Source organism: Palaemon carinicauda, chromosome 17, assembly GCF_036898095.1.
Source record: "Palaemon carinicauda isolate YSFRI2023 chromosome 17, ASM3689809v2, whole genome shotgun sequence".
In the NCBI taxonomy this organism is placed as follows: domain Eukaryota; kingdom Metazoa; phylum Arthropoda; class Malacostraca; order Decapoda; family Palaemonidae; genus Palaemon; species Palaemon carinicauda.
Genome location: NC_090741.1, coordinates 99,234,852 through 99,251,480, shown reverse-complemented (window position 1 = coordinate 99,251,480; position 16,629 = coordinate 99,234,852). Strand labels below are relative to the sequence as shown.

The 16,629-nt window shown below is 38.8% G+C and overlaps 1 protein-coding gene across 1 annotated transcript; it reads right to left on the bottom strand.

Annotated features, from left to right (window-relative positions):
• Positions 1-10,731: 10,731 nt before the first annotated feature.
• LOC137656476 (uncharacterized) lies at positions 10,732-12,485 on the bottom strand. The gene is made up of 2 exons (XM_068390649.1): positions 12,330-12,485; positions 10,732-10,974 (listed from the first exon to the last, which is right to left on the bottom strand). Exons 1-2 carry the CDS (start codon positions 12,483-12,485, stop codon positions 10,732-10,734), a joined length of 399 nt encoding a protein of 132 aa, XP_068246750.1.
• Between the last annotated feature and the right edge of the window lie 4,144 nt (positions 12,486-16,629).

The following is a 16,629-nucleotide window of genomic DNA, read 5'->3' as shown; positions in this document are numbered from 1 at the left end:
ACGTTACATAGCTTTCGTAATTATTTAATTATTATTATTATTATTATAATTATTATTATTATTATTATTATTATTATTAGTAGTAGTAGTAGTAGTAGTAGTAGTAGTAGTATCATTATTATTATTATTATTATTATCATTATTATTATTATTATTATTATTATCGCCGCCAACAAAGTTGGAAGGTTATTTTTCAACCCCAATTTGTGTGTTTGCGTGTTTGTGAACATCTTCCTGGCCACAATTTTAATCGTAGAGTAATGAAACTAGCAGTAATTAACTGTTATGGGAAAAGCTGGAAGTGATTAAATTTTGAAATGGCAAGGTTACGGTCAAGCAAAATGCCCAATTCAGGTAATCAACCATAAGTTTGGACATCTCTGTCACAAAGACTTCAAACTTGGTTCATATTTGAGTGTTCGAGAATCCCTGCCAATTAATACAAGTTAAGGCCTAATCCTAGGTCAAGCAAATGGTCAAATTCCGGTCAACAACCATACGGCTACAATTTTAATTGTAAAGTAATAAAACTTGCAGGAATTTTAAACTGTTATGTAAAAAAATGGATATGATTAAATTTTGGAAGGTCAAAGGTCAAGGACACGGACGAGCAAAACGTCCTCATCACCTTAACAGACATAAGTTTGGACATCGGTGTTACAGAGACTTCGAACTTGGTTCATATTTTAGTGTATGAAAATCCACGCCAAGAAACACATGTCAAAGTGAATGTCGACAAAAGGTCAAGAAATAAGGTACCACAGAGGAGGTCTGCACTCTACTGAGTGCTCCTGTGGTTGCTATTGTTACTGTTGGCGTTATGGGGTATGTGACTGGCCAGACAGTACTTCATTGTATCCTTCTCTCTAGTTACGGTTTATTTTCCCTTTGCCTACATATACAAAAAATAGTCTGGCCTATTTTTTACATATTCTCCTATGTCCTCATACACATGACAACAGTGAGATTACCAAACAATTTTTATCTCAAGGGTTCAACTACTGCACTGTAATTGTTCAGTGGTCACCTTCCTCTTGGTAAGGGTATGTGACGGGCCGAGAGAGGAGTTGTGAACTCAAAGGCAGGATGCAATCAACTGAGTTTTATTAAGTCACACTCTTCTTTATATACAAAACCTCAAGGCAACAGGACATGACCTGTTCGAGAGACAGACAATGTTACAGAGCAAAACAGAGATATGATCATTCAGGTTCGTTTTAGTGCGAGGGAAGAGCGCAGATACAAGCATAATATATACAAAATAATTATGTACAATTGTGTGCCACACGGTTGGTACATGGCTCCCCCCCTAAAAATGACATACTGTACATGTTAAATAGGGCGCCCTGATCTAGAGAGGCGAACTGTAGGCGGATCATCTGGCAGAAGATAAGCAGGTTTTAGACAATCAATGGAGACCCAGTCTTCTTTGCCCTGAATGTTTAGTAGGAATGCTTTCGGACTGCGTCGGATCACAAGGAAAGGGCTCGTGTAAGGGGGCGTTAGTGGTGGCTTGGTAGTGTCGTTGCGCAGGAAGACGTGCGTTGCAGAGTGCAAGTCCGTTGGTATGTGATGCTTCGCTGGGGGCTTGTAAGTCTGGCGGCACGGAGTAAATTTTCCCACGACGTGACGTATGCGCTGGAGATCGTCGGAGGAGGTAGTAGAAGGAAAAAATTCGGCAGGGTCGACCAACGGGTCGCCATACACCATTTCAGCTGCCGAGACGTCGAGGGCGTCTTTAGGAGTGGTCCTTAGTCCCAGGAGGACCTGGGAAGTTGAGTAAACCAGTTGCAATCCTTGCAGCGGGACATCAAAGCTGCTTTGAGGGTGCGATGAAAACGTTCAACCATTCCATTGGCAGCGGGGTTGTAGGCCGTTGTCTGATGTAGGGTGATGCCCAGGAGATTCGCTAATGACGTCCACAATTGAGAGGTGAAAGTGGTTCCCCTGCCAGAAGTAATATGCTCAGGGATACCGAATCTTGAAATCCATCCAGAGAGTAAGGCAGATGTACATGAGGCGGACGTTGCAGTTTCCATGGGAATGGCTTCAGGCCAACGAGTGGAGCGGTCGATGACGGTAAACAGGTAACGATGTCCTTGTGATGTGGGTAGGGGGCCTACAACGTCGACGTGAATGTGTGCGAAACGACGCTGAGGTTGAGGAAAGGTGCCCACTCCTGAATCCGTGTGTCGATGTACTTTGAAAGTTTGGCAAGAAGTACAGGCGCGGACCGAATCCTTAGCATCCTTAGAAATGCCGTGCCAAATGAACTTTGCCTTTAGCAGCTGGGCAGTGGAACGGCATGAGGGATGTGAAAGGCCGTGAATGAAATCAAACACCTGTCGGCGCATGGGAGCAGGAATCCAAGGTCGCGGTCTACCAGTACTGACGTCACAGAGGAGGGTGGTGTTGGAGTCTTCGAGGGGAAAATCTTCCCAACGGAGGGACGTGCAGGATGTCCTATAAGCTTGATACTCTGGATCCTGTTGTTGGGCTTCAGCCAGGGCATTGTAATCCAATCCCAGTTGAACGGCAGCGAACGTGTTTCTTGACAGGGCATCGGCAACGGGATTTAATTTTCCAGGGACGTATTGGAGGGTGCAATTGTATTCAGCCACGGTGGAGAGATGTCGGCGTTGGAGGGCGGACCAGGCGTCAGACTGTCGAGTGAAGGCGTGCACCAGAGGCATGTGGTCTGTGCGAATGACGAAGGGTGTACCATCTAAGAAATGGCGAAAGTGACGGACAGCCAAGTGCACCGCCAGCAATTCTCGATCGAAGGTAGAATAACCCGATTCTGCCTTGGACAGTTTTCTGCTGAAGAAGGCCAATGGGCGTGGCGAGCCTTTGACCACCTGCTCGAGTACTGCACCAATAGCGACGTCGCTGGCATCGGTGGAGAGAAGGAGAGGGGCGTGTGGGATAGGAAAAGTGAGAACCGCAGCAGTTGATAGGGCTTTCTTTGCATTGCAGAAGACTGCTTCTTGAAGGGGACCCCACTTCAGGTCCTTTGGCTTGCCCTTGAGGGAGGCGTAGAGGGGAGCAAGAGTGGCGGCAATGGCTGGCAGAAAACGGTGATAATAGTTGATCCTGCCCAAGAATTCCTGCAGAGCTTTGACGGTCAAGGGCGCGGGGAAGTTCTGAACTGCTGCTACCTTCTCAGGGAGGGGATGGACTCCTTCAGGAGTGATACGGTGCCCTAAGAACGACACTTCGTTGGCGGCAAAGGTACACTTGTCGTACCTGACTACAAGGCCGTTTTGTTGCAGGCGGTCGAGCACGATGCGCAGGTGACGGAGGTGTTCCTCTTTTGAGGAGGAGAACACAAGTATGTCGTCCATATAACATACACAGAAACGGAGGTCCCCTAAGATGCCATCCATGAGACGTTGAAACGTTGCTCCAGCATTACGAAGGCCAAAAAAGGAGTAATTGAAGGTGTATGTACCAAACGGAGTGGTGATGGCGGTCTTGAGAATGTCTTCTGGGTTCATAAGCACCTGATAATACCCCTTCAGGAGGTCGAGCGTATAGAAAAACTTCGCTTTGTGCAGGTAGGAGGTCACGTCGGCAATGTTTGGGGGGGGGGTAGTGATCCGGTTCTGTTTGCATGTTCAGGCGCCTGTAATCCCCGCACGGACGGAGGGAGCCGCCTTTCTTCAGAACGATGTGTAAGGGTGACGACCATGGGCTGGAGGCCTTTTGGCAAAGGCCCATTTTCTCCATTACGGCGAACGTCTATTTGGCGGCTGCCAATCGTTCCTGTGCCAGACGTCTGAATTTTGCGAAGACTGGGAGTCCCGTCGTCTTGATATGGTGATAAATACCGTGCTTGCCAGGAACCGTGGGCGTTTGGCGAAGTTCTGGACGGAAAACTTCCGGGTACGACGTGAGGAGGTGGGCGTAGGCATCCGTGGGTGCGCTGATGTGGAGAGCGAGGTTAGAGGGGGCGGGTTGAAGAGGTGTCGACACGTACGAGTCTGCGTTGACCAATCGTCGGTGGGCGACATCGACCAGAAGGTGGAAATGAGACAGGAAATCCGCACCGAGGATTGGCATTGTGACGTCAGCAACGAGAAACTTCCAATATAATTTACCGTTTCCGAGCGATAATGTGAGGTTCTCGTAACCGTAGGTGGGTATCGCAGATCCGTTGGCAGCTACCAAGTGGACGTCGGCAGATGTAGACAGACTACGTCGTGCCTTGAAGAGTTTCCTTGGCAAAAGAGAACGACAAGCCCCCGTGTTTACCAAAAATCGCACGCCCGTTCCTGCATCCTGTAAAAAGAAAAGATTAGAAACACGGGAGGCAACCGCCACAAGCGATGGCCTACTTACACGTTTTTTGGCCACTGACAATCCTTGGTACATTTCTTCGCGGTTGCCCCGAATCTGAAGTGGTAGTAGCAAAACTGCGGCGGATGGGAGGTAGTAAGTGGCTGTAGAAGTCGTTCGTTGGGGCGCGAGCGATTGGTGGGTGGTGGGCGGCTTTGTCGCCGCTTCAGCACGTCACGGGGTAGACGTGTATGTCCTACGGCATTCATGTCAGCTTCGGTTGACGTTGAATAGGCATCCTCGTCGTCAGGGGTGGAGGCGTTGATGGAGGTCTTGAAGAGGCTGTCCATAAGGGCGTCGGCTTTGTTCATCAAGTCCTTTATGGGTAAACTATCGACATTGGGTATGGCAGCGCGTACAGGCTCGGGTAAACGGCGTATCCAAAGGGCACGAAGTAGGTTCACCTCACGAGGAGAGCCGTCTGCGGCAGGTTGAAGGCGAGGGATACTGGTCATTTCCCTGAGGGCAAGCGAAGCCCTTTGGTCCCCCAACGGTTGTTGCGAGAGCTGAAAAAGCTTTGCTATACGGGCGGCTGGTGACGGCGAGTACTGCTGCAGAAGGTATGTTTTGAGGGCTTCATACGCTATTGGCGTGTCTCTTTGTTCACAAAGCCAGTCGGATATTTCTGGGAAGGTGTCCTCGGGTATCGCCGCGAGAACATAATCCACTTTGGTGGTTGAGCGAGTCACGCCCCTGATACGAAACTGGACTTCTGAGCGCTGAAACCAAGCAAACGCTTCTCTAGAGTCTGTCTCCGTCATAGTACCAACGATGGAGGGGCGAGGGAGGTGGGGGTGGAAGGCAGTGGGAGAGAGTCGACTTCCGGGGTCACCAATGTGACGGGCCGAGAGAGGAGTTGTGAACTCAAAGGCAGGATGCAATCAACTGAGTTTTATTAAGGAACACTCTTCTTTATATACAAAACCTCAAGGCAACAGGACATGACCTGTTCGAGAGACAGACAATGTTACAGAGCAAAACAGAGACATGATCATTCAGGTTCCTTTTAGTGCGAGGGAAGAGCGCAGATACAAGCATAATATATAAAAAATAGTTATGTACAATTGTGTGCCACACGGTTGGTACAGGTAGAAGAGACTCTTCAGCTATGGTAAGCAGCTCTTCTAGGAGAAGGGCACTACAAAATCAAACCATTGATATATGGTTCTTGGTAGTGCCAGAGCCTCTGTACCATGGTCTTCCAGTGTGTTGGGTTAGAGTTCTCATGCTTGAGGGTACACTCGGGCACACTATTCTATGTAATTTCTTTTCCTCCTGTTTTGGTAAAGTTTTTATAGTTATTTAGGAAATATTTATTTTAATGTTACTGTTATTAAAATATTTTATATTTCTTTGTTTCCTTTCCTCACTGAGCTATTTTCCCTGTTGGAGCCCCTGGGCTTATAGCATCCTGCTTTTCCAAGTAGGGTTGTATCGTAGCAAATAATAATGATATTAATAATAATATTGCTATTATGAGGAAAATATGATAAAAGCGTTAATACTATGTGTTGAAGTTGAAAAAAAAAGTTATAAAAATTTGAGTAAGAAGAGTAAACCAATCAAATATTGGATTCAAATATTTCAAGTCTGTGTTTGTATGGAAGTTAGACTTTCTCTATACTCTTGTTCCTTATGCAGTATTAAATTAAAAAACAAAAAAAAATCCTTCTTTATACCTCTATATAGATCATGAAAATTATGTATAATTCTGTTATTCTATGACTAGTGTGTCTCAAAACAATACATTTATAAACTTCCCGATGAAGACTGAACTATTCAATGAAACAAACGAGCAAAACAGACGAGAAAAGTAAATAAAAAAAAGAGCAGAACCCCGGTTTTGATCCTCTCCAACGCCTCTCCAAACCACTTCCCCACCTAATGTCAGGTCAGCTCAGGCGACTAATTGGGAAACTGACATGTGAGACCTAAGGTGATTTGACCTTCGGAAAATAATGTCCAGGAAATTTTTAGTTAGGATGACAAAGGTAACATTACAAAAATCTTTATTCTTCGAATACAATGCTGGCAATTTCGATTTTATTTTTTGCAAAATGGGGTAAGTCATTAAGTATTTTTCCTTTCATTTAGGTTTTTCTATGTCGTTCTTTTTATCCTTTCTGCTATTAACTACATCAATATTAATGATTAATAATTCTAATATAGTAGCAGCGGCAATAAAAACAAACACGACATCATTAATAATAATAATAATAATAATAATAATAATAATAATAATAATAATAATAATAATAATAATAATAATAATAATAATAATAATAATAATAAAGCATTGCTGCGAACCGGTAAAAATAATCGTTTCCTGATTTATTGAATAACAGCGTTTTTTTCAGTATTTTTCAAATATGAATTCGGATTTAGATTTCCCTTTAAACAAGGAAGAAAAAAAGACGAGACAGGGACTCTTTTGTATTTTTTTATCCTCATTTTTCCTGTATTTCTAAACCAAACATAAAAATTATTCTCCACTGTATATGACCAAATCACCTCGTATTTATTTTTGCACTTCCTTTGTTTTCTTTTGTATCCTCTTCCTTCTTCATCTAATTCCTCCCTAATTCCTCTCCTCTTCCACCCCAATTTTAATCCTAATTCAAAACACACAATCCCACTATTGATTGGGAGGTTTGATTCCTAGTGTCAATTTTGGTGGGAGATTTGAACATAAAAAAAAAAAGGAATCAAAGATTGGACTAACTCTCAGATGTTCATAACTGGTGAAATTTATATCAAGGGTGTACTATTATTATTATTATTATTATTATTATTATTATTATTATTATTAGTATTACTATTATTAGTTTACCGGAGATGGCTGAATATTTAGATAGAAATGCTCACCAACATACAAACAGATTCAACCCTTCCCAATCCTTCCCAATTTCCTAACTACAACTACTACTACTCCCTCTCCCCCTGTGCGAGTAACGAGGAGAGACCGAGTATTGAAACGTCTAACAGTGCCGCTGAGCCTGACCAGATATATATATATATATATATATATATATATATATATATATATATATATATATATATATATATATATATATATATATATATATATATATATATATATATATATATATATATATATATATATATATATATATATATATATATATATATATATATATATATATATATATATATATATATATATATATATATATATATACATATATATATATATATATATATATATATATATATATATATATACATATATATATATATATATATATATATATATATATATATATATATATATATACATATCTATATATATATATATATATATATATATATATATATATATATATATATATATATATATATATATACATATATATATATATATATATATATATATATATATATATATATATATATATGTATATATATATATATAGCGAGATACGCAGCTCTTTATTATTATTATTATTATTATTTTTATTATTATTATTATTATTATTACTGTTGTAAAGTTATCCTCGCAAAAATGTAAGCACAAAAAAAATTTTATTTAAAAATTTCCAGAATGTTAGTGTCTGTTAAAAAGAATGAAAAATAATAAATCTAAACGAATTATTACACCGAAGAGAAACCAATGTTTATATTTCTTTTTATTTTGCATAAAACCATATTACTTATTTTAATCACCTCTAATTCCACTGAGTTAAAGACATTTTTAAATCTAGATACTACTTAAGAAAAATCAATAAGTTCATTAGTTTGAATCCAAGTAGTGAGTCTTAGTTATATAAAGCCTTCTTTAACACGATCTGTGTTGATAAATGTTCCCTTTCATGCAGATATTTGCATTTGCTTAAGATCTCGCTACTTGTTAAACTTGAAAAGAACATAGCTCAGGTGATTTCCTGGAAGCAAGAGGTGTCGAAAAGGAAGCGCCTTAATATCTTGGAAGTATCAGAATGAAACGAGATGGCCGTCAATGGTAGCTCATTTCTTATGTTGATTTTGGAGGCTTGTAAGAAGGCATATTTGTGATGTATTGCAGCCTTCATTGTGTGACAAATTTCTTTTTCCGACTGTTTCACCTGTAATGTTAACTATTATGAGTTCTTGATATACACACACACACACACACACACACACACACACACACACACACATATATATATATATATATATATATATATATATATATATATATATATATATATATATATATATATATATATATATATACATACATACATACATACATACATACATAGATACATACATACATATATACGTAAATATAATTCACAAAGAAGAGTCCTTGGTAGGAGGGTGTTTTTTTCTTCTTTTTTTATTTGTCTAGCACACATCACGCTTTATAAGATTTGATAACATTTAAAATGTTCTAAGATTCATGATCAAAACGTGATAAAATCTTTTATGTATTTTAATTTAATTCTTAAAAAAGTTTTCTTTTGTAAATTTCTTTACTTGAATTTTACATAATGGAGTATATTCTTAAATTAAGAATTTATGTTACTAATTTTTTGTTTCATTATGTAATTATTTGATAGTATTTTTTTCCTCGAAAGTTTTTTATTTTTCAATATTTCTTATTTTACCTTTTCATTTGACATTTTTTGGTCTTCAAGAAACTTACGAATAACTCTTAATCTCAGTCTCGATTTTTAAGATTTCAAACTTTAACAAATTTATAAAATGGAGATTGTCATATCATAAGGAAAATATTGAGATATTTTGAGATATTTCTCCTCCAACGAATCATTATTCCTAAGAATGTTTGCCTTTCTCGTTGTTCTCATCCTTTTTCTCTTGTTGTTTTCATGCTTTTCTCGTTGTTCCAATGCTTCTCTTGTTGTTGTTATCCTTCTTTCGTTGGCCTCCTGCTTCTCTTGTTGTTCTCATGCTTCTCTCGTTGTTCTCATCCTTCTCTCATTGTTCCGATGCTTCTCTAGTTGTTATCGTCCTTTTTTCATCGTTTGCATGCTTCTCTTATTATGAGCATCCTTCTCTCGTGGTTCACATGCCTCACTTGTTGTTCTCATGCTTCATTTGTTGTTCACATGCTTCTCTCGTTGTTCTCTCGTTGCTCTCTTGTTGTTCTCTTGCTTCTCTCATTCTTCTCATACTTATCCCATTGTTCTCCCCCTTCTGTCGTTTTTCTCATGCTTATCTCGTTGTTCTCATCCTTTTCTCGTTGTTTTCAGGCTTCTCTCGTTGTTACCATGCTTTCTCGTTGTTCTCATGCTTCTCTCGTTGTTCTCATGCTTTTATCGTTGTTCTCTGGCTTCTCTCGTTATTATCACCCTTCTCTCATTGTTCTCATGCTTCTCTCGTTGTTCTCACCCTTTACTTGTTGTTCACATGCTTCTCTCGTTGTTCTCTCGTTGTTCTCTTGTTTTTTTCTCTTGCTTCTCTTGTTCTTCTCATTCTTATCCCGTTGTTCTCATCCTTTTCCCGTTTTTCTCATGGTTCTCTCGTTGTTCTCAGAATTCTCTCGTTGTTATCATCCTTTTATCGTTGTTTTCATGCCTCTTTCGTTGTTCTCATGCTTCTCTCTTTCTTCTCTTTCTTCTCTCGTTCTCCTGTTACTTATCCTGTTGTTTTCATCCTTCTCTCGTTGTTCTCATGCTTTTCTCGTTGTTGTTATCCTTCTCTCGTTTTTCTCATGCTTCTCTCGTTTTTCTCTCCTTCTCTCATTCTTCTCTCGTTATTATCATGCTTTTTTTCGTTTATCTCATGCTTTTCTCGTTCTTCTAATTCTTCTCTCTTTGTTCCTATGCTTCTCTCGTTCTTCACATGCTTCTCGCGTGGTTATTGTGCTTTTATCGTTGTTCTCTTGGTTCTATCGTCGTTCTCATCCTTCTCTCCTTCTTCCTAGGCTTTTCTCGTTGTTATCATCCTTCCCTCATTATTATCATGCTTCTCTCGTTATTATCATCCTTCTTTCGTTCTTCTCATACATCTCTCGTCGTTCTCATCCTTCTCTCGTTGTTATCATCCCTATCTCGTTATTCTCATCCTTCTCTCGTTGTTCTAATGCTTCTCTCGTTTTTCTCTCTTCCTTTTCTTGCTTCTCTCGTTTTTCTCTCTTCCTTTTCTTGCTTTTCTCGTTTTTCTCCCTTCCTTCTCTTGCTTCTCTCGTTATTCTTATTCTTTTCTCGCTTTTCTCTCTTTCTTCTCTTGTTTTTGTCTTGCTTCTCTAATAGTTTTTATGCTTCTTTCATTTTCTCTTTCCTCTCATACTTCTCTCGTTCTTCTCTCTTTCTTCTTTTGCTTCTGTCTTTCTTGTCTTTTTCTTATCATGCTTCTCTCGTTCTTCTCTCTTTGTTCTCCGGCTTCTCTTTTTCTCTTGTTCTTCTCATGCTTCTCTCTTTCTTTCTTTTATTTTCCATGTTCTCTCGATATTCTCATGTTTCTCTCGTTCTTTTCTCTTACTTCTTTTGCTTCTCGCGTTTCTTTCTCTCTTTCTTCTCTTGCTTCTCGCGTTTCTCTCGCTCTCTTTCTTTTCTTGCCTCTCTTGTTTTCTCTTTCTTCTCTCTTTCTTTTCTTGCTTCTCTTGTTATTCTCATGCTTCTCTTGTTCTTCTCTCTTCTCTTTCTTCTCTCGTTCTTCTGTTTTTCTTCTCTAGCATTTTTTGTTCCAGAGGTTTGGCGTTAATTTAATGATATATTAGAAGAACGTCCATTGACTCGGGGAATCCCGGGCAATGTGACTCTTTCATCACCGAGACAAAATTCATTTTCTAGAAAGGAAAAAAACCTTGGGAGAGTCGTCGAAGTTATTTTAGTTTTCCATATTCTTTTAGTATTTTTTATTTCATATATCTCTTTAAACTCATATGTTCCAACAAACAAAAATGCTTTACAGAATTGTCATTATCATCAATGATGGATTTTGAGGCTAAAACTTTAGTAAAATTTAATTTTACTTGATTACTCCTTCTTCTTTACTTATATGTTTTAAACACGTCTCTTCATTTTATATTATCCATTTAGTTGTATTCAATGTTATTTGTCTACTGCTCTCATTCTATTTATCTGCCTTTTTACTTCATAATATACATCTTTGACCTCAGAACTATCTGTTGTGAAAAATTTTTTGGTAGTGTTGACGTAATCCTATCCTGAAACATATAGAGAAATAAATAAATAAACCGACTCCAGAATATAACCTCCATGACGAAGATAATAAGAATATCTTTAAAGATAATGACAACGGTGATGATGATCATGGTAATAGCCTTCGTGGTCAGGACAATCCTCTTTCTAATGGTAGGATTTTAGTTCAATATTTGGTATTTACCATTCAACATCAGTGTGTTTTCGTCGACTCAATAAATATTTGTACATGATGTAATAAGCAAATATCGTCACTGTTGTGGGTGAGGGCATAGCAGTTTGGTAATAAAGAAACTTTATTTCGACGGAGCATGTATTTATGTACAACCTGGACCAAGGAAGAACGGTACACAAAATCAAACATAATGATGGAATAAAAACAGGCTTAAACATGTTATCAGTGGGAGGGGAGAGCGATAACGATAATAAGAGCGGTTCCCTTGAGAAGCTATCCATGAGACTTTGAAAATTGGCCAAAGCATTACTAAGGACAAATCAGGAGTAATTGAAGGTGTGTCTACCGAAGGGGGTGATGATGGTAGTCTTGGAGAGGTCTTTTGGGTTCATGGGCACCTGATAATACCCTTTTAGAAGATCAAGCCAGAAGAAAACTATCCTTTTTTGCAAGTAGGAGGTCCCATCACCGTTGTTTGGTAGGGGGAAGTGATTCGTTCTGTCAGTAAATTCAGACGCCTATGATACCCACAAAAATGCAATGAGCTGTCTCTCTACAGAACGATGTGCAAGATTGATGACCATATGCTTGAGGCCTTACAGCAAACACCCATTTCTTCCATTTCAGCAAACGTTTGTTTAGCGGCTGCCAAACAATCCGGTGCCAGATGTCTGAATCTGACAAACGCTTGAGGACTCATCGCTTTGTATGGTGATAAATACTGCTTTAGCAGTAACTGTGGGCATTTGACAAAGTTTTGAATGGTAAACTTCCAGGTAAGAGGAAGTGGGTGTAGTCATCCATTGGTGTGCTGATGTGGAGAGGTAGGTCGGAGGGGACATGTTGCAGAGGTGTCGAGGAGAACAAATCTGAGTTGACGAACCGTGAGTGAGCGACATCAACCAGGAGTTGGAAATGTGAAAGGAAATCCGAACTGAGGATTGGCAATGTGACGTCAGCCACGAGAAACTTCCAATTTTTCTAGTATTCTTTAAAAACAAAATTTAAAATATAACCAAGTCATTTGTAAATACTCAACATCAGATTGATGGTACACCAGGCACACAGACAAATTTAATGAGATTTAACAACATAACACAAGATGACATCACCAGAATTATCAAGAGAGCAAAGAAAACAAACTGCGCGATCGATCCTATGCCAATATCTGAAGTAATTGGAGAGATAAACTTTTCTAATCAAGCCGAAATAATAATGAGAATAGCAAATACAAGAATTGATGAATGTATAGTTACAACAGTTCCTGAAAAATGCACTGGACTACCAGGAATTAAGCTCATATAGGCGTATTCCAAATCTATTCTTTGTTTCAAAAGTACTTGAATACATAATTCTTGAGCAACTAGTCAGTCACTTAGAAGTAATAGAAGCTTTGTCTGACAGCCAAACTGCTTACAGAAAACTATACTCTACGGAGACAGCCATCTGCTCTTTTGTAAGGGATACGCTGGAAATGATGGATGAAAATAAAATGTGGTATTTTAATACTGCTCGATTTCATTGCTGTTTATTATATGGATGTGCATGAACTGCTACTAAATGATATACGGTCCATCGGAATTGAAGATGAAGCTTTCGAATACCTAAAAGACTACTTAGTTGGTAGAAATTACTGTGTACAAATTGGAAACTCATATTCAGAGGATTGTATTTGGCCCAATCTTATTCTGCATCTATACTATTGGTCTATCGAAAATACTACAAAGGCATGATGTGAAGTTTAAACTATTTGTGGACGACACACAATTTTACTTCTCAATAAATGATATAGATAACACTACTGAAACTCTAAACCGAATTCTTTATAGTGTTAGAGATTGCATGACATTTAAACAACTAAAACTGAATAAGAACAAAACTGAATTCATGGTGGTGGGTAAGAGAAACAATAAGAAAAACTTGGGTCATATTCAAATGAACATAAATAATGACTCAGTGCCAATATCTAGTAAAGTTCGAGGTCCAGGTGTATTTCTTGACTGTAACCTGCCTCTAAATGCCCAAATGAATAATGTAATATAAACCTCTGGTTATTATCTAAAAAATATTCCGTTTATAAAAAAGTACCTGGAAAAAAATTCTGTAACGAAACTTGTAATAAACTGTTATTACCGATATTAACTACTGTAACTTTATCTATTACAATTTACCAGAAGTGCAACTTAAGAAATTACAAAACATAATAAACAGAGGAGCAAGACTGGTAAAAGGTGTCCCACCTAGGGAAAGGATCACCCATATACTAACTGATTTACACTGTCTGCCGATAAAAGCGAGAATTGAAATTAAAATATGTACAATAACCCACCAAGTTATCAGAACCGGTCGTCCAAAATTGTTAAGAGAATTGCTACATATTGCACAGTCAACAAATCGTGTCGACAAGAGAACAGTTACAGATGGCTTCAGACTGTTGGAACCTAGATATATGTCTACTTTTGGCTCCAGAGCCTTTAAATATGCGGCCCCAAGACTGTATAATAAGCTCCCACGAAACATCCAAATGATTGAAGACAATAAGGCTTTCTTTCAATGGGAAACTGAAGACTTTCTTATTTCAACAGTCATACATCAGTGACGATTTAACAGAAAATGAAAATACACGATATGAAACGTTATATACTCTGACTGAAAAAGGTAAAACGACAGTGGAGATCCTGTAGAGAGTGGGGATCCCCTGCTGTATGGGACCGGAACACCAGCCATCAAAGTAGAAGTGAAGTAAAATAATTATAATTATATATGGCAGTCCCAAACGATTATGTGAGGGTTTCATAGCCGTATGTGGGTATCGCACATCCTTTATCAGCTACCAGGCATATGTTGGCAGATTTAGACAGACTATATCTTGTCCTAGGGAACGGAGAGCACCCGTTTTTTTACCAGAAATCACATGACCGTCCCTGCATCATATAAAAGGAAAAGATTAGTGACAGGGGAGGCCACCTCCACAAGCAGTAGCCTACTTACAAGTTTTTTGGCCACTGACAACCATTAACAAATTTATTTGCAGAAGCCCCGAATCTGGAGTGGTAGTATCATAACTGTAGCTTATGGGCATCAGTAAATAGCTGTAGAGGTCATTGGTTGGGGCGTAAGCGAGAGGTGGGTGGTAGGCAGTTTTGTCCCCACTCTGGCCGGAACAGGACGATTTGGCGCCGACTCTTTGGCACTGTCGATTTGGCGCCGACATTTTGGCGATAAACAGTTTGGCACTCATTGTTTTGGCGATGAGCTGTTTTGGCGCCAAGAAACAAACTTAAAGACCATCCACAAATTTGTGTCTCGTTTACTGATCACCTCATTACACCAAAGGCTCGTCTGATTTGAGAATTGTAATATTATACCAGTTATTACGATATTCAAGTCTGAACCTGCCAGTTATATGGAAATTCATCGATGGCATGAAGAGAATTATGAAATGACACGATTCTTATTATGAACAACTAATGGCTGGGAATCCTCCTGCTCGAGTACGCCTAAAGTACATTAAACTGGTGAACGCATTTTAAATATAGTACAACAGTTTGATTCACGGGAACCACTGGAATACTTACGTGGTTTGGCATATAACTATGAAATGCATTAACATGGTTAAAATTTTTCATTTTATTTCATTTTCGTAACATTTTAATACTGTAGTGCTGAAAATAAATAGAACTTTTATGTTTTTAGGTTATTTTTGACCCATGCAATATATATAAACACACACATGTATATATATATATATATATATATATATATATATATATATATATATATATATATATATATATATATATATATATATATATATATATATATATATATATCAGGTCAGAAAATTTTCAAGCTGGCGCCATATGGGCTAGCGCCAAAATAACGAGCGCCAAAAAAATTAAGCGCCAAAACGTCGGCGCCGAATTATCGTCGCCAAAAGAGCGGTGCCAAAACGTACCGGACTCTACTGTGGCAAGTCACGGGGAGGGTGGCTGCATCCTACCACATTCACGTCACCTTAAGTGGATGTTAGATAGTTGTCAACTTTGTCAGGAGTCGAGGCATTGATGGAGGACTTGAAGGTGGGGAAGTGGCTGTCCACAATGTCGTCGACTTTGGTCATCAGGTCCTCCATGGCCTAAATATTGACATCGGGGATGGTTTCACTTACAGGTTCTGGTAGGTGCCGTACCAAAAGGCATGAATTATATTTCTGATCATCTCCCTGAGGGAAAGCGAAGCCTTTTAGTTCCCCAATGTTGTTGAGAGCCAAAAAAGTTTTGCTATGCGGGCGGCTGGCGATGGTGAGTACTGCTCCAGGAGGTAAAATATGAGGCCGTCCTACCTTATTTTTGCGTCCCTTTGCTTGCACAGTCATTCGCATATTTCCGGGAAAGTCTCCTCGGCGATCACCTGAGAACTTAATCTGCTTGGTGCTTGAGCACACCCCTGATGCGAAACTGGACTTGAGCACGTTGAAACCAGGTGAACGTTTCTCCGCTGCCAAAAGACTGTAGTTTCTGGGGCGTGGCATTGATAGTAAAGTCAGTGTCTGAGGGCAGCATCATGAAACAGTAAGATACAGGAGGGAGCTGGAACCTCTAGTGGTCACCAATGTGCTGATGCACCAGTTACGTAATACTTGAGAAGCGGGATGAATGCAACTAACTTCCTATTTCAACGGAGTTTGCGTTTTTATACATATACAACCGGTTTCAAGGAAGAATGGCACCTAAATTCAAACACAATGATACAAGAACATACTAGCTTAAACAAATTATTAGTGCAAGGGGAAAGCGATGACGATAATATAAAAAAAAAGAAAAAAAAATATCGTTACAGTGTACGAATTTGTGATACGCCTGTTGTACAATACCATCTATATCCATAAATATATAATGATAATAATAATAATAATAAAAATAATAATAATGATAATAATAATAATAATAATAATAATAATAATAATAATAATAAAAATAATAA